Below are 18,185 nucleotides of genomic sequence, written 5' to 3'. Positions count from 1 at the left end.
GAGAGAGAGAGAGAGAGACAGAGAGACAGAGAGACAGAGAGACAGAGAGACAGAGGGAGAGAGAGAGAGAGAGAGAGCGCAGGTTTTAGTGGCTAGGTGATGTCAGAGAAGAGGGAGCCAGCAACAGATGGCAGGCAGAAAGGACCCCTGCACGACAGGCAATGCCTCTGGCGACGGTGACTCAGATTTTCACTTGGAATTAGGTGATGTGGAAATCTATGGGGGTGGTGCTGAGCAGAGGAGGACACACTACAGCTCTGGCTTCCAGTGCAAGGACACACAGGACAGCTGCTGCACAAGCCAGGAAGGACACTGGCTGCAAGCAGGGCCAAAAGGTCACAGACACTCAGGTCCTCTACTTCCACTCTCCAGTCAGCTCCAAAGGTTGTCCCACAGACACCTCCCAGGCTCCATTTCTGATGCTGGTCATTAACAGACTGCCTTCCGTGACCACTGCGGAACCAGCACAGGCATTGCATAGCCAGGGCAATAGATAGGGAGCTGGAACGGACCAAATGAGCCTCCGCACATTCACAAATCAAGTGTTTGATGTCAAGGATTGGTCTAAGGTGCTGGAGCCAATCAAGTGAAGAAGAGAGTCACAATAGGGAAAGGGGGACACACAGCTTTGGGTGCAGAGAGGGGACCTTGCAGCCACCAGCCCATACCAAATAAGAATGTCGAAGAGGGCACTGCCCAACCAGAACTCAAAGGCGATGCCCCAGCTAGAGGAACAAGCTTGGGAGTCTTTTGCCTAGCCTGAAAACCCGAAGGCTCTGTTCCAGAAATGCCAGCTCTCTGTGCTCCTGAAAAAAGGAAGAAAGGAAGGAAGAAAACAGTATAGAGAAGGGGAGAAAGGATGGGTCCTGCAGAAGCCCAGGACTAGAGGACTAGATGACATGGGGTTAGGAAGAACAGCGAGCAGGGTGGGCAGAACGCAGCTGGGACAGCACAGCTGGGAAGAGTGAGAGCGGAGTGGAGACTGCTGGGGGGTTGTGCAGAGCAGGGTCAGACAGAGACATAGTGAAAGGGTTCAAAGGAGGATGGGAGGGGCACAGAATGTGGTTTATTTGGGAGAATGTTTGACTGACATTCACAGGGTTGTGGGCTCTGTCCCCAGCACCACATAAAGGGGGAGTGGTGGCACACACCTGCCATCCCAGCACTCAAGAGAGGAGAAGGCAGGAGGCTCAGAAGTCCCAGGTCATTCTTAGCTGCACAGGGAGTTGGAGTCTAGCCTGAGCTACATAGGACTGGGAGAAGTGTGTGGGAAAAATGGAGACAGCATTGTTTGCTGTGAAGAGAAACAAGGAGTTGGATGGGGAGGTATAGTTAAGGGATTTTTCTCCAGGACGAGAGTGGTAGAATGTGGGACAGTGCGCATACAGAATGCAGGACAGTGCGGGTGTAGCATGCAGAATGGTGTCAGTGTAGAATGCAGGACAGCGTGGGTGCAGCATGCGGGACAGCACGGGTGCAGCATGCAGGACAGCACGGGTGTAGAATGCGGGACGGTGAGGTTGTAGAATGCAGGACAGTGCGGACGTAGAATGCAGGAGAGTGCAGGTGCAGAATGTAGGACAGTGCGGGTGTAGCATGCAGAATGGTGTCAGTGTAGAATGCAGGACAGTGAGCGTATAGAATGCAGGACAATGTGGGTGCAGCATGCGGGACAGCATGGGTGCAGCATGCAGGACAGCATGGGTGCAGAATTCAGGACAGTGCAGGTGGAGAATGCAGGACAGTGAGGGTGTAGAATGCAGGACAATGTGGGTGTAGAATGCAGGACAATGCAGGACAGTGCAGGTGTGGAATGCAGGACAATGCGGGATGGTGAGGGTGTAGAATGCAGGACAATGCGGGTGCAGAAGGCAGGACAATGCGGGACAGTGCAGGTGTGGAATGCAGGACAATGCGGGATGGTGAGGGTGTAGAATGCAGGACAATGCGGGTGCAGAAGGCAGGACAATGCAGGACAGTGTCAGTGATGAGGCAAGAAAGATGCAGGGCAAAGGAGAAAGAGCCGTTAGCACTGGAGCTCAGAGCAGGCTAACAAGGAACAGGCCAGCTCCAGGATTTTCACCACCACTGAATGCATGGGTGGTTACAGGACCCTAGAGCAAGATAAAAGGAAGAGTAGTCTCGGGGCTATTTTACTATGATAGGAAATTCAACCTTTGGTTTTTAAAGGGGATATTATTAAACACACATCAGAAGAAAGCCTGCTCAGTTATGCAGGACATCGGGCTTCTAGACACTTCCTTAAAAGTACTTTGAGAGGACAAAACAATTACTCTATGTAATAATTTGTGGCTTGGAAAAAACACATTTGGGAATAAAGTCTACTTGATCTATCACGCTAAATGGTAAAGCTAAGGGCCTCCAATGGCATGGATAAAAGCACCACACGGATGTGAACGCCACAAAGCCTGTCTCTAGCACATCCTTCAGTGGTGTGATAGCATTTATTTACCCCGCGTTATTAGAAAGTGAATAGTCACTAGCCCTCAATTTTCACGTCAATTGAAGGGAAAAGATTCCATTTTCTATAGAGTCTAGGACTGAAATTGACTTAGCATCTCAGAACTGTCAAATAATTCCTTTTACAGAAAGGTTTCCTGTCTAGAGACCACAAAGCAGGTGCCACCCTCCTGACGCGGACACTATGTTCACACTGTAGGTCTGCAGAGGACAGCAGCTGCCAGCTCCACAGCCGTCGGCACCGTGGTGTTAGAGGGCGCCATTTAAATGCTCTAATGAGGAGAAGGACACCTGGGAAATAAGGATCAGCGCCCTGAACTCACCATTGCTAACAGCCCAATCTAACACTTTCCGAGGATAAGAAATGGGAAACCCTGTTCTGATTAGAATTATAAGCAGCACATTCTAAGTCCTTGGGATTTACAGATTCAGAACTTAGCTCAAGAAAACCTCCCCAGTTTGAACAATTATAAAACAAGGTTATTCACTGTTGTGGAGGCAATAAAAACAAACAAAAATACAATGAAAAACGTCTATGTTCTAGTTCTTTCCATTTCAATGCGCCACTCCGTGTTTTGTTTACAGAAATGGTTTTGTGAATCTATTTTCTGTTCTTTTTTTTTTTTTTTTTTTATCTTTTTGAGACAGGGGTTCATGTATCCCAGGCTGGTTTTGAGCTCACTATGTAGGAAAGGCTGACCTTAAACGTCTACCCTTCCTGCCACTAACTCCTGAGTTCTGAAATTACAGGTGTGTGCCACCATGCCAGGTTTATGAGGCTTCGTGCATCCTAGGCAGGCACTCTACCAACTGAGCTAGCCCAGCCCTGCGGGAACATGTTTTAACTGAAGTCCTTAAATCTTTAGAGGAATGCACCAAGGTGAACCTGCCACCTTTAATCCATGCGGCGATTGGGCCTGTGCCCTAAACGTCCACGGGCCTTGCTGGTTTTTCAAAGGTGAAATTCCTGCACTAGCTGCTCTTTTAAGGTCCAGGTGAGGGTCTTCCTGGGCGAGTTGGGGGCTATACACGTCCATGGAAGCAGAGCAGCTTCAAGGCCTCACCCACCCAAACTGACTCCAGGCCAGCCTTTCCTGAAGGGCTTCCGTCTTCATGTTCACGTCTAATGGGGACATAGAGTTCTCACATCCTCAGGAGACAGACGCTAGAGTCTGTATCTGAGAGTTCTAGGGTGGACGGAGACTCAAAGCTTCTTACAGGGCAGCCAAGCTCACCCTAAACAAGAGACAGCTGGGTTCCAGCACAGGGGCAGATGGTGAGGCCAGGTGGCTCTTCCTAGAAGCAATCCTTACTCAATATGCCCTTCACAACCCCATGTGTGGACAAGTGGGTCTCCTTCAAAGTACTGAGGGAAGCTGCCAATATTGCCACCCTAAAAACCCTTTCATCAACTGCTTTGTTTCTCTGGAGCCTCTAACTAAGGGGCTGACCTGTGACAAGAGGTCCCGTCAGTCCCAATCATTTGGTTACTGATCTCTGCACTTTTCTTTCATCCCCAGTGGGGAGGTGACTGCCATTCACACCCCCTAATTCAGTCCTGCTCCCCACCCAACACAGTCCAGGGTTCCCCTTGTTGCCACGCTATGTGGCAGACCAGTCATCTCTGAGCCAGTGATCTATCATCCAACTGGTACCCACTCCTGATGTCTAAAGACGCAGGACTATCTGCATCCACTGAAAAAAGTGGATAATTTAAAAACAAAATAACCTGAGAGGTGGAAAAAAACCCCCACATCTCTGTCTTCTGAAACAGCAACTTAAACCCCCAACCATGAAATCATCATCAAAGTTCCAGATTAACTATAAATCACTAAATCGTCCAAATTGATAGCATAAACAAAACTCATCAACAGCCGCTAAGAATTCATTGAAAGTAAATTTATTATTTGGATATTTTTTAAAAAACTTCTTTGAGACACGTTTCCTGTATCCCAGGCTGGCCTCGAACTCACTATGAAGTGGAGGACGACCTTGAACTTCTGATCCTCCTGCCTCCTTGTCCCAGGTGCTGGGAGGACAGGCGCGTACCACCACACCCAGGTTTTAGGGTGCTGGGGGTTGAGGCCAGGGCTTTGTGCAATCAGGGCAGGCCCTCTAGACTGAGCCGCAGCCCGGCCACCAAGCTTTTAAATAACAATGTGTGCTGCTCAAGAGAGTCTGAATCTGGCTTGCTGTTCATCTCTTCTCCGGCTTCAGTTTGGCCAGGCTGGGTGAGAAACACGTACAGACAAGGTTAGTAAGCACAGTTAGGGAGCCGCCGCATGCACTTGCCATTCCCTGAGAAGCCCGATGTGGCCATCAACGCCACACCAATGAGGTCTGAGGTTTGCTCTTGGGATCCTAAGTGATGAGTCCTAGGAGCTAGCTCGAGCAGGGGATCTGATGTTACCCAAACATCTCAAACCTGGTTCCCTATGCTCTCTTCCAGATTCAAGTCAAGCAATGTGACATGTTATGTGTGGTTGTTGTATCTAGAACGAGAGGATTCAGGTTCAGTAAATTTGCGGCATTAGTGAGATGGCTCAGTGAGTAAACGTGCTTGCTGCTGCCAATCCCAATGACCGAAATTACATCCCTAGGACGCACATGGAGAAAACTGACTCACAGGTTGTCCTCCGACCTCCACATATGTGCACTGTACGCATGCGTACACACATGTGCACAGACGAGAGAAATAAATGTCTAAAACTTTAAAGAAACACTGAAGCATTGTTCTTGCTTCCCACAAGGATAGGTGGAAACAGAAAGCAGAGGAGGTTCCAAAGGTTCACATCCAACCTGAGCCTCAAATCTATACCCTGTCTTACAAAGCAAACAAGGGTCCAGGAACATGGGTCAGTGGACAACATGCTTTCCATGTAAGCTCAGCACCCATGTAAAAAGCTGGGCATAGCTACACAAGCCAATAATCCCAGTGCCGAGGAAGGGAAGAAATGAGGATCTCAGGGCTTCACTTGCCAGTCAGTCTGGTTGAAACAGCAAGTTCCTGGTTTCAGTGAGAGACCCTGTCTCAATATGGATATTGAGGAAATACTGTAGCAAACCTATTGAGGAAGACACTCAAGGCTGATCTTTTGATTCTGTATGCATATACAAAGGGAACCCCCCCATTCTCTCTCTCTCTCTCTCTCTCTCTCTCTCTCTCTCTCTCTCTCTCTCTCTCTCCCTCACACACACACACATGCATATGACCACCAAAGCCTTCCTGCATGCCCATGCAAAACAAATAAACAAACAACACAAAAAGTAATAACACGAAGACATGTATAGTCAGATTGTTCCCAAGAACCTTCCATTGGGGACAGCTACAGTTCTCCACAGGCAAATAATAACAGATCCAATTTTCCAGCAAAGCATATCAAACTGATAAAAAGGGCAACACATCCCTTAATTATTAATTTCTGCAAGACAGGATTTCAGTAGCTAGATGCTAATGTCTTTGTCAAGATGGAGACCAAGGTCAAAATAAGGTTCAAAATGCTGCTGCCGCCCCTGCACTCACCGTGCACTCATGGGACAGCACCGCCTCCCACTCACGGGACAGCACCGCCTCCCACTCATGGGACAGCACCGCCTCCCTCGCTCCCTCTACAGTGAAACCCCAGGAAGTAGCAGAATTCTCAGGAATATTTTAAGGTGTGGAATCTGAGAGTCCAACATTCAGCTCCTCTAAACCTCAAATGTGCCCTGGTTTGGGCACTTCGTCCTCAGGACAGTTATACTCAGGCGCCCGGCTTACCTGCTCAGCCAGGCCTCTCACCTACAAAGCCATAAGCATCGAGGCAGGGGAGGTCCACTCATGTGTACGAGAAGCTAGCACAAACACGAGGCATCCCACGCCTGCTACTGGAGTCTTCGTTTATTTAAACTAGAGATTTAAAACTAACTCAAGGCAGCTAGCTGTCACATCTCACAAACTCCATGGCTGGCAAACTGAGGAGGGGTTCATATGACTCAACAGTTGTTCGTGGAGCTATTTGTCAACAATTAAAGAATACTTGTGACCATTGGATATAAGAAACAGGAGACCGTATGGCTGGGACATGGCAGTGGGTGATGGAGACCCACCATCCATTTCACAAGTGGCTTCTTAAAACACAGCCCCTCTGATATTGTTTTGCTCTAAGACAGGGTCTCTCGACAGAGCCCTGGCTGTCCTAAAACTCACTATATAGATTAAACTGGCCTCTAGTTCACCTGCCTACCTTTGCCTCTCAAAGACTGGGATTAAAGGCATATGTTACTATGCTTGACTGACAGTCCCTAAATTTGACCTACATTATATTTAATCAAAACTGTGTCTGGAGAGATGGCTCAGTGCTTAAGAAGACCGGATGCACCTCTAGAGGGCCTGGGTTCAATTCCCTGCACCACATAGCAGCTTACAACTGTCTATAGTTGCAGAAGATCATTTGCATCATGCATGCATGTGGCACACATATCTGTGCATGCAGGCAAAATACCCATACACTTGAAATAAATAAATAAATAAATCTTTAAAAAAATTGTTAGGCAACTCGGGGTAGGAAGAATACATGTATGCATGTATACATGTATATGAGTATGTGTGTCGTGTGTGTGTGTGTGTGTGTGTGTGTGTGTGTGTGTGTGTGTGTGTGTGAAGAGGAGGGAGACAGAGAAAATGAGAGTGTATGGGCAGATGAGAATTATGAGCCTTCTTACTGTAAAGGAAAGCTTACATATGTCATTAATTAAACTGAGAACAAAAGAAGCTTCATCAAGTAAAAACCTGGACTTTTGAGCTGAGGAGATAGCTTAGTAGGTATAGTATTTGCTGTACAAGCATAAGGACCAGAGTTCAGATTCCCAGAACCCATGGAGAGTCAGGTACAGTTGTGTGCATCCCCGTGCACACACGGCAAGATGGGAGGCAGTGACAGAGAATCCCCAGCAGCTCACACAGCAGGTGGCTGGGCGGATGCAGCAGTGAGTGGCAGAAGACCCGGCTCGAGTAAGCAAGTTGAGGACGGACCGTCCAGATTGCCCTCTCGCCTCCATGTGAGCTCCCACCTTAATGTCCCTGTCCTCTTAGCCTTTTCTTTTTGTCTTGGAAACCACAAGACAGCAGAAAGAACAGTACAGAGACCTGCGGTTGCACTGCGCTTGAGTCCTGCATGAGCTACCGTATTTGAGCCTCCGAACCTCTGTAAGCTTCAGAGAAAGCATACACACAAGTTCTGACCTATTCTTTAGAAGTGTCATGTACTGCTAAGGGTGTTGTATCCCTGCCTCACTCAAAGAACAAAGAGAAAGAAAGAAACTCATTGCAAGGTTTTACCACATTCAATATGGTGTTTACAGGGTGCAGGGCCTAGGGAATTCCACAGAACCAAAGGGCTGAGTAGTCTCCAGCAGGCACAGAAGGCATTGAAAATGCTTGAAAACTTGGAGTTGGATAGTTGGCTCAGTGGTTAACAGCACTTACTGCTCTTGTAGAGGACCTGGATCTCAATTCCCAGTACCCACATGGTGGCTCAGAACTTTCCATAACTACAGTTTTTGAGAATCCAGGAACCCTCTTCTGACCTCCATGGGTACCAGACAGTCACACAGTGCACATACATACACGCAGGCAAAACATAACACATAAAATGAATCTTTAAAAATAAGCAATAAAATGTTTGAAAACTCTAATGAGGCTCCACAATTCTAATAACAGAGAGAAGGCAAGCTAAGAGGACACATGTTTGCAGGTGTGCACATGTACACACATAACACATACACACAGAGCCTTTGTTATGATTATGCAAGCATAATCAAGAAAGAGCTGAAGTAGTAGTGTAGACATAGAACTCATCCATGTTCCAGGCAGAAAAGATGCTGCGATCCTACCAAAGACACATTTGTATTCTCCCATGTAAAGTGAGACCAACTCTATGATGAGATCCTTGGCCTCCCTAGGGTACCCTTCCAACGTGGTTGATTTAGAGATGTGTGCTATGACTGTCCATAAGCCAGGCAGGACATTGCAGCAGCATGGAACACACAGCATGCAGACATGCCTACTGCTAGTCATCTCAGAAGCAGGAATTGTAGTATACATTAAAATAATTAACAAGTGATGAACTTTGAACATGCATTACCTTCGATTTTCAAATGTAATTTGCTTTTTAATAGTGGTTGTGCTTTAGTGTTTTGCAGTTTCTAAAAGCTGGGCAATGGGGACTAACTCCATGAGCAGTCAACTACAGGTACCCATGAAAGGCGATGTGCCTGGGACCTACTGTCTTCCTAGCCATTCTTTGTTTTGTTTTTTTTTTTTTTTTTTTGGTTTTTCAAGACAGGGTTTCTCTGTGGCTTTGGAGCCTGTCCTGGAACTAGCCCCGTAGACCAGGCTGGTCTCGAACTCCAGATCCGCCTGCCTCTGCCTCACGAATGCTGGGATTAAAGGCGTGCGCCACCATCGCCCGGCCCTTCCTAGCCATTCTTAAACACTGGGAGAATGTGAGCTCAGTTTCACAAAACAAAACAAAAACCTTTAGTGCCAGCATGTCAGCCTCCCCTCACACAAGCTGCTCCTCGGGCTCCCATCCCCTCCACAGACCCACCGTGGAGAGCCCTATTCCAGAAGCCACAAGCTGCAGACAAAGGACATTTATAATGAAAATAGTCCTTCAAGCTAGAACATCTTCTGTTATTTCCCATTAAGAACAGAGCCCTGGGCAGTTAAGAGCACTGGCTGCTCTTCAAGAGGTCATGAGTTCAATTCCCAGCAACCACGTGGTGACTCACAATCATCTCTAGTGGGATCAGATGCCCTCTTCTGGCACAAAGTTGTACATGCAGACAGAGTGTTCATACACATAAAACAAACAAATGAGAGAGAGAGAGAGAGAGAGAGAGAGAGAGAGAGAGAGAGAGAGAGAGAATGAATATGACCCTGGATCTACTGTGTGAATGTTGGTGATGAAGGAACATGAACAGGCTGTTGTTAGTTTTCAGTGAGACTTCAGGGGAGAGCTGCAGGCTGAAATGGGTCACATGCCTGGGGCAGGTCTCCTCCACCTCTTCCTGTTTCACTGAGGAAGAAGGCAGTGCAGATTCCCCAAGATGGTACTGATAGGTGGCAGCCTCATTACTGTGTATTGTGAGGGTGCCAGATCATGAGCTGCCTCTTGGCAAAAGTGGAACAAACCCCCTGCTCCCTGCGGCATCATGGGAGCTGGAATCTAGTAGCAGCTAGAACGATCTCACCCTATAAATATGTATGGGCATGCAATATGCAATATAATGAGGAAAGATCATCAGGGAGAAAACATAGTTAGGAAGAGCAGCATATTAACAAGAAAAACTTGCATGGAAAACCATGGCAATGCCAAGGTTCCGGGGTGGAAGGCAAACACACAGTTTGCTATACATTAAAGCGGAGGCCGCTGACAGGCCAGCCGGAATCAGTGTGAGTTCTCCACTTTCATTCTTCCCCAGGCTTGACCCATCAGACACCCACAGAACACACCGCCGTGAGGACCACAGACTGTATCTGTAGCCTTTGGGTTAAGGCCAATCTGAGGACCATAAATCGAGAAATTCTAGGAAAGCAAAGACTCATATTCGCGCTTTAGAATTAAAAACTAATTAAAGGGAAGGGAATCGCAATGCAGGACATGGATATGTTGAAAAGCCGGAAGCTGTGTGCACGGGACACCTTCAATTTGAAACACGGCATTGCTGTATGTAGCACTCACCGCCTCCACATTTAACATTAGATACCAGAGTCTCTGAATTCGCCTAAGATGAACATCGATGGGGCTGTGGTGTACAGCAGCAAGCTGTAAGACATGATATGCTAAGTAACCCCAGAGTATAATTTAGGGACAAAACCAACTGTCAAGAAACAGCCAGAGACTACATCTAATGAACTCTTTACAGACTGATGTCATAGGTATTAAATTAATCAACATAGCTTAATTGAAGCTCTATCTGTAACATTTTTTTTATTAGACTTGTTATTAATGAGCCTTTAAATGCTACAACTAACTTGAGCTCTGTGTTAAATTTAAATAATGAACCATTGTCCCCACACAAAAAGAACAAACAACACTTTAATAGGCTTTCTTTTCTCCAAGGGCCTTTTGCAGGCAGAGGGAGGAAGAAAGAGTCCCTGCTTCCTCGCAACCGCTGTAGGTTGGCAAGATACCACGATGAAGGCGGCTAAAAGAGCTCAAAATAACCACAGTGCAACCGCTAAGGAAGGAAAATGCAGCAGCTAAGACCAGAAGGGAGTTAAGAGTTCAGGCTCACCCAGAGAGGTGCTTCCCGTCAACCTCAGTCACCTACAGTCACGTGCCACACTGTAAGGAAGCGTACCCTGAGTAGCAGGCTAGAGCAGCTGGGTCCCTGCCACCGCACATCACCTCCTGAGCAGGTATATACTGGAACACATCCCATTGTTGGGCAACTGAAGACTCTGCCCAGGACTGCACCTGCTTGTCTTTGAATACTTACCTGAACATGTCTCCCAAGCCTTTCAGCATTCCCTTCTTGGCCTTCAACTTCTCCTTCTCCCGGTCCTTTTTCTTTTCCTTTCCCGTTTTGTCCTTTTTCCTATCGGTCTTGTCCCTCTTTTCTGGGTTCCCATTCATTTGCCTCTCCAGAGAGTAGGAAGGCTGATCGCTGGAGGTGGATACAGACTCCCTCCCCGACCTCGAGCTCTCCTCTGTGTCTTCTTCCACTTGAACGGGGGAAAGAAGAGAAAGAATACAGTGAGCCACAGCAACAACATAAGATCACTCTCCCAGTGTCTACAGCAGAAGGCACCTCCTATTGACTGGGACCACATGCAGAATCAGAAGGGACATGTGATATGGTGATTTCAGTGCACTGACAAGTCCTTCAGGGAGATGGCACACTAGGGCAGGAGAGGATGGCTTCCTGGCGGGGCCTGCAAACATGGTGCTTTCACTGCTCCAGAGTCTGCCCAGCAGGGACCCACAGACCCAGCAGGATGCCATACTTCACATTTGCAAAGTGAAGAGCAAATAAGCAAACTGCTCCCCCTCTGTGCTTTTCCCTCTTGGTTAAAGATCTTGCAGACACCCCTGGACCCATCTTAAAACTGCTCACTGGTGACAACCATGTCAGCATGAACTTCCAGCACCAAGCTTCCTGATACACTCACCTATGGTTTCTGAGTACAGAAGAGTAGACTTTGTGGTTTCTGGAGATAACGGGTTTTCAGGCTCTCCTCATGTGGTTACTGTGGAAGGCTAGCACCACGTGTAAGTGCTACAGTGAGTGAGTGTGACATTATATAGTGGACACAATCACTGCACACATTTGTGTGTGTGTGTCCAGGTTCACGTGAGTAGACAAGAGTGCATGAGTGAGGATATATGTGTCCATGTTAAGAAACCAAAGGTCAGCCTCAGCTCTTGTTCCTTATGCGCTGACTATCTCGTATGCTGAGACAGTGTCTGTCACTGGCCTGGAGTTTGGTAAACAGGCTAGATGGATACCCAGCAAGTCCTGGGGAATCCTCCTGCTTGTCTCCCCGGGTGAGGTCGCACAGGCACAGCACACCTTTTTATGCTGGTGTTAGGGACAGAACCATTACACTTCAACCCTTTCGGGAATGGGTGTGGTCGCAAATTTGTGATAATTGACCAAATAACTAGCAAATAATTTTTCAGGAATTTCAAAACCTATGTATATTGGAATACTGTAACGGGCTGAATGGAAGCCAGTGGCTATTTCTGTGAGTCCTGCTTGGGAACAAACCGTGAGTAAAACTTCCATCGCATGCACAATCTTTTATCATCACACTTCTCAAATGCAGTCCCTACAAGCCTGTCTCCCATCCTCTTCACTCCTGAAATGAAGATGCAGGCAATAGCTACAAAGTGAGGCCAATAGAAATGAAAGATACTGGCCCTGAACACTGACTTCCCAAGCACGCCTGGATCCAACATCAGAACAGTTTCTCTGCCTGCAGAAAAAAATGCCTGTTCTCCTCCAACAAAGCCTCATAAAATGAGTCATAATCAAGCTATGGCATAGATACCCAGTGTACTTGAATTACCTCTGTCTGGTTTCAGGTATATTTTTGTGCTATCACCATTTGAACTATGTACATCATCTGATAGATTTTACGACCCTCTGTAATGTCTAAAACAAAAGAAGAACTCAATAAATGTAAATGATTTAGCCTTCCACAGCAACCATTATCATAAATCATGAATGGAGTATGGTAGCAATACGGTCGGTTTTCTGCCTAATAGTTTTGGCAGGACTTCAGGGGGCATATGTCTTCTCTTGGCTCCATCACAGAATAAACATGGTGCCTTCACAACTCACTATATGCTGAGGGAATGTTTGTGCCAATTCTTTCCATACTCGGAATAATTTTCTCATGTATGTAATACAACTTATTTCCTAAATTGGATGAAACAGAGAAAGTATTAAATGATTTATTAACTCCGCTCTCGTAATCTCATTTTATGAAATGAAAACTCCTACCTCACTTTGCTGCCCCAAGCGAACACACCGTTGATCCCCGCACATCTGAGGACTCTACTCTTGTTCTAAACATTCAGATTTAGGTAATATCTCATTACAGAAAAGCTGCTGGGGGCATGATGATCTCACCAATGTCTTTGAATGCCAACTAATTAAAAATATTTAGCAATATGGAATTTCATATGTACAAACATAAGATGTTCTTTTATGGAGTCACATTATATACACTTAAACTCAGAACAAAAAGTTTCCCACTATACCCTGTTCCTATGTGGAAACACTTGAAGGAAAAAAAAAGCTCAGATAAAACTTGTTATGTGTGTTTAACCTGTGAAAAACATATATGTGATTAAGGACACAGATGTATTAGATGGTAAGATTAAAACCTATGTCTGCATATTTAGGACTAGCTTTATATAAAGTAAAGGCTATGAGATATTTTATTCCCTTAAGCTAAGAAAATGCAATAAAGAAAGACTCATGTGAACAGTAACTCTACTGAGAAAACACCAGCGATGCGCCAGCGATGCACCAGCACAAGTGACTTGCTCCGTTCTGCTCCCAAAATGTCTCGGTATAAAATCAATCATGAATTTATATTCAGGTAATGCACTATTTTAAATGCAGCATAAATGCTCTTGTTTCCCACTTTGATCCTGCCCATCTCCACAGACCTTTGCAGACAGCCGGTACAAGGGAAGACACTACCTCCTGAACAGGCAGAAACCCCTGTTGCACTCCTCATAGTCCTGTGTCTGATTGTGCCCTGGCACCGAACTCTCAGCCCCTTCCTCGGTGATTACTGTGAAGACGACACTTGCTCACTCCTTTTTTAAAAAGGTAAACCGTGAAGCTGCTCATCCCCTCTGATGTGCCAGTCATTCTGCAATTAAGACGCACCTAATCACTCTGTTTTCAGCAGATGCAAATGTGGCGCAATTAAAATTCTAGGCCATGTGACAAACTGAGCTCCTCAATTCGGAAAGGCAGCGTGTTAGGACTGGGTCACTGGAAAGTCTAGAAAAGTCTAAGCACTTGAGCATTAATGGTTATGGAGAAGAGGCCTCAGGCTTGAGAGGGAGCTCCGGGTTCTATGGCTTCGGCAGTGAACAAAACGTGCCTCTTTGGCTACCACAAACACAGGCCGACTCCCAGCACATGGCTAACAACCACCGTTTCCTTTCACTCGAACCAATGCTGCTGCTGTCACAAGCTCTGCTGGTTGCTAACTCAAAATTCATTTTTCCCTTTCTGCTTTCACAAACTCGGACTGTGCCCAAAATGTGACCAAACACCAACGGGTGGATTCATTAAACTTAAAGCAGCCTAAGGAAGCTATGTTCCTGCAGACACAGGAGTACCAAGGTCATCACACCGGGCATGGCCCTGTCACACTGAATCCTTTGCTTCTGCTGGGTACAGAAGGGAAACTGTGAAAGTACCCTGTGGACCGAGGGGCAGACAGGGAGGAAAGACACCGTCTTGTGACACGGATGGGCTGTGGGCTAATAAACCCACAGCAGCCTGGCTGTATAAAACACTGCATCTCTTTATCATTTAAGTTGTGGAGTCAACTTTATTGTTAAATATAGCTAAAAGCAAGTGGACACGGCATAAGGCAGACATTAAAATAGCTGTAAAATAGCTACAGTTATGTATGAAAAACGTAAGGCTAGTTAAGGCAGTTCTGGAAATATTTCTAAGTTTAGACAAATTGTTGGAAATACATAAACAGAGAGATCCCAAACTAAAACTAAAATGCTTTTTGTTGTTGGTTTTCAAGACTAGGATTCTCTGTGTAGCCCTGGCCGCTCCGCACCTCCTTTTGTAGACCAGGCTGGCCTTGAACTCAGAGATCCACCAGTGTCTGGTTCCCAAGTCCTGGGATTAAAGATACACACTACCACATCTGTCTTATAATTTTATATCCACTCATCAGACACACTCCTCCGAGGGCCAGGACTAAAGAGCACTGGCAAATAAAATCTGTTGCATTAGGGAGCCGTTTCCTATTCTCATGTATGAAGATCTACGCAGAGAATAGGGAAGCTTCACAGTAAGAACATAGGTTCTTAAGTGACTTAAATTCACTCGGGGAAACAGAGGAAAAGTATCACGCTGTTCCTGGAGGACTCCCTAGCATCACAAGTTAAACTTGCCTTAAATAAGTTAAAAACAAGGTAGTCGGAATGCAGAGTTGGGACTGAGAAGACTCAGGTGGGAATGTGGTTGCTGTGTAGGCATGAAGATACGAGTTCAAGGCCCAGAAGAGTCTGATGATAAAGAAGCTGTTTGCAGTGACGCACACTGGTAATCTCTGCCCTGCAGACAGGGAGGCAAGATGTCCTTAGTGCTCACTGACAGCCACCTTTGGGGAGCTGTAGGTTATGTGAGAGCTCCTGCCTCAGTGGAAAGGGACTGAAGAAGACACCTGATGCTACCCTCCATCCCAGACACTCAGATGCACACATGTGAATGCATTCACACACACACGCACACGCACATGCACACGCACACACATGCAAACTCAAGGAAGGAAAAACTCTGCTAAACTTGGCAAATCAACTGTCCGCCCACTGTCTATGGAAGAGTGGGAGATAAATAATGCTGCAAGAGAAATCATCAAGGACTGGACTCCAGGGCCCCGCAAAGCCTCTGCAGGAACTGAACATGCTGAGAACATAAATATTATCATTGGTTCTTATTTTAGCTGACTACTTTGACTTCAGGAAAGGGAGAAAAGATGTAGGAAATGAACAGCTAGAGATGCAGATGGTGTCAAGTAACAGAATCTGCCGTTCTGGACTCTTGACTTTTAACATCAGAATGATGAGCTCTTGGCAAGGAAAATAGCTGGCTTCTTCTGAGCGCAGTGGGGGTGGGGGGTGGAGCAAACATGTTCAAGGCAGAAAGGAACTGTGAAGCCTGGAGAAGTAGTCCTTCTGAGGTGTGTGATGGGAAAAGTCACTGACAGAGGCTGAGCGTGGGGGCACATGCCTGTGACCCCAGTACTTGAGGTCACTTCGGGCTATATGGGCTCCTTTCTCAAACAAGCAAGCAAACAAACAACAACTAACAAAATAAAGAGCCAATAGTATGGCTGGGAAGGGGTAAGAAATCAACGAAACAGGTAACAAAGGAGAAGAGTTCGAATGAATGACCACAGACACTCTATACTTAAAGCAGCTCATTTCGTTAAAATGAAAAAGCTTAAGGTATATATTGGTAGAGAGTGAGGAACAACAGAATTGTCTTTGCAAGGAGCTCGTGACTTATTCCTTATTATTCTCTAATTTCTAAGCCTTTCTCATCCATCTTCCACGAAGTTCCAAAGACCATAACAGACTGTTGATTACACAGCTGGTCATGCCGCCTCCAATGTACCCTGCTGAACAGGCATCACGAGGCCCGCACACTCAACATGCTCAGTGCTTGCGGATTCGTTCTTGGTGTCCAGTGGATCTTCGCAGTAAAGTGACGTTGGTCATGCATCCTCTCCACCGACAGAAACAATGTGTCACGACAATAAAGGTTTGCCTGTCAGCGATTCTCACCATGTGGAATCTGTGAAGGCTCCACGGTGGGAGTTGTCATCTGAAATTTCACTTGAGGCAGTGGATACAGATCTGGAAGTGGATTGGTGCAGTGTTTGCCTTGGTGCCCCATGAACTGGACATGGTGGCACATGGCCGTGATCTCATCCTTTGGAAGACAGAGGATCAGAGAGCTAAGGCCATCCTTAGCTATAATGCAGCTCAAGGTCAGCTTTGGATATGTGAGATTCTGTCTCAAAAATTTTTTTTGAATTTAAGCAATGAGTGAGCTTAATACCAATATATGTTTTAATAACCCACAAATTACTATTATTATTGTGTCAAAGAGGAGATTTCAGCCATGGTTCAGACCATAAATGAAAACCAATATGAAAGTGTGCAGATGGGTTCCTAAGTGAAGGCTGGTGACACTCTGGAAAGGCGGTTGTGAATGTTTGTCCCTTTCTAGGAGATCAGAATGCCTGTCTCCCAAAAGAAAGTGTTTCTAACATCTAGGAAATATGACACATTTCAGAGAATGCATGGATATCCTTAATGTTAAAACAAAACTTTGGTGTTGGGGGTCAGCTCTGAGGTAGAGCATTTGCCTTGAATTCCAGGTCCCTATACTCAGTCCTGCAAAGCAGAAACAACAATTAAAAAAAAACTGTACTAAAAATAATACATTCTACCTGATGGTCAGAGCATGTGAAACACAAGTAGGAAGTAGATTGTTTAGGGGAAAAGCCCTTGAAGAAGGAAGGAAGGGGTCAGTAGTGTTCACAAGAAAGGTTGGAGGGAAATAGACACCATCATTAGGAGACACGAGCTACACAACACAGATTGTGTGGGCAGTCCAAGTTGTCTAGGGCAATGGATAGATGGGCATGGTGATGCATGCCCATAACCCCAGATCAAAACTGAATGCTGCCAGGGTTTACAGAGAGACCTCCAACAACAATTTCTAGCATCAGATAAAGAGGGCTCAGAGCTGAGTGGGAAGGAATGACATCAGATTTCACGAGGGGGAATTAAGACAGCATAGAATCACACAAAGGGGTACCTTTTGCTCCACTCTTTACCAGACATGGATGCATACAAGGAGCCACTGAGGTATAGGCCGTCGGAGGCCAGGATGCAGGACCAGGGCTGTCATGACAGAAAGAACACAAGCCTGACTGTGGAAAAGGCAGGGCTTAGAAAGCAGAGGAGGAGACCATTCCACTGACCTATATTGTACCAGAAGCCAGAGAAACCCTTCCTGTTTCTATTCTATTTTTTAAAATTATTTATTTTTGTTTTATGTGCATTGCTGTTTTGCCTGCACGTATGTCAAAGCTTTTGGAACTGGATTAAAGACAGTTGTGAGCTGCCATGTGGGTACCGGGAATTGAACCCAGGTCCTCTAGAAGAGCAGTCAGTGCTATTAACTGTCAAGCTTTCTCTCGAGCCCCTCTTTCCCTATTCTTAGGTAAAAGTGAGAATCTCCTGATAACAGTAGTCACGCACCCCTGATTCTTTTGGAGGAAAGCAAGGGTTCTTATGAAGCATCAGAAGGCTAACACATACCAGGGCCCATGTGGGCACAACAGAAAGACCTACATGGCCTTGCCATGCTATGTATGACCGCAGGAGTGACAACCCTGTGACTCACCAAATTCAAGACAAGGCCTG

General features: G+C 46.2%; 1 protein-coding gene across 14 annotated transcripts in view; it reads right to left on the bottom strand.

The window, feature by feature from the left end:
• Pard3 (par-3 family cell polarity regulator) overlaps positions 1 to 18,185 on the bottom strand; it is a 515,659-nt gene that overhangs the window by 153,384 nt on the left and 344,090 nt on the right. For 12 of the 14 annotated variants that reach the window (XM_026777989.1, XM_026777997.1, XM_026778008.1 and 9 more), the window contains one exon: positions 10,969 to 11,194. In XM_026777989.1, the coding sequence (XP_026633790.1) occupies positions 10,969 to 11,194 (226 nt within the window). Of the gene's footprint in view, positions 1 to 4,620; positions 4,709 to 10,968; positions 11,195 to 18,185 lie in introns of those variants that run through there. The other 2 variants (XM_013345962.2, XM_026778013.1) reach the window with 1 other exon arrangement.

This window comes from Microtus ochrogaster, chromosome 4, assembly GCF_000317375.1.
Source record: "Microtus ochrogaster isolate Prairie Vole_2 chromosome 4, MicOch1.0, whole genome shotgun sequence".
In the NCBI taxonomy this organism is placed as follows: Eukaryota; Metazoa; Chordata; class Mammalia; order Rodentia; family Cricetidae; genus Microtus; species Microtus ochrogaster.
The sequence above is the reverse complement of the archived record's forward strand: the minus strand, read 5'-3'. Positions and strand labels throughout refer to the sequence as shown.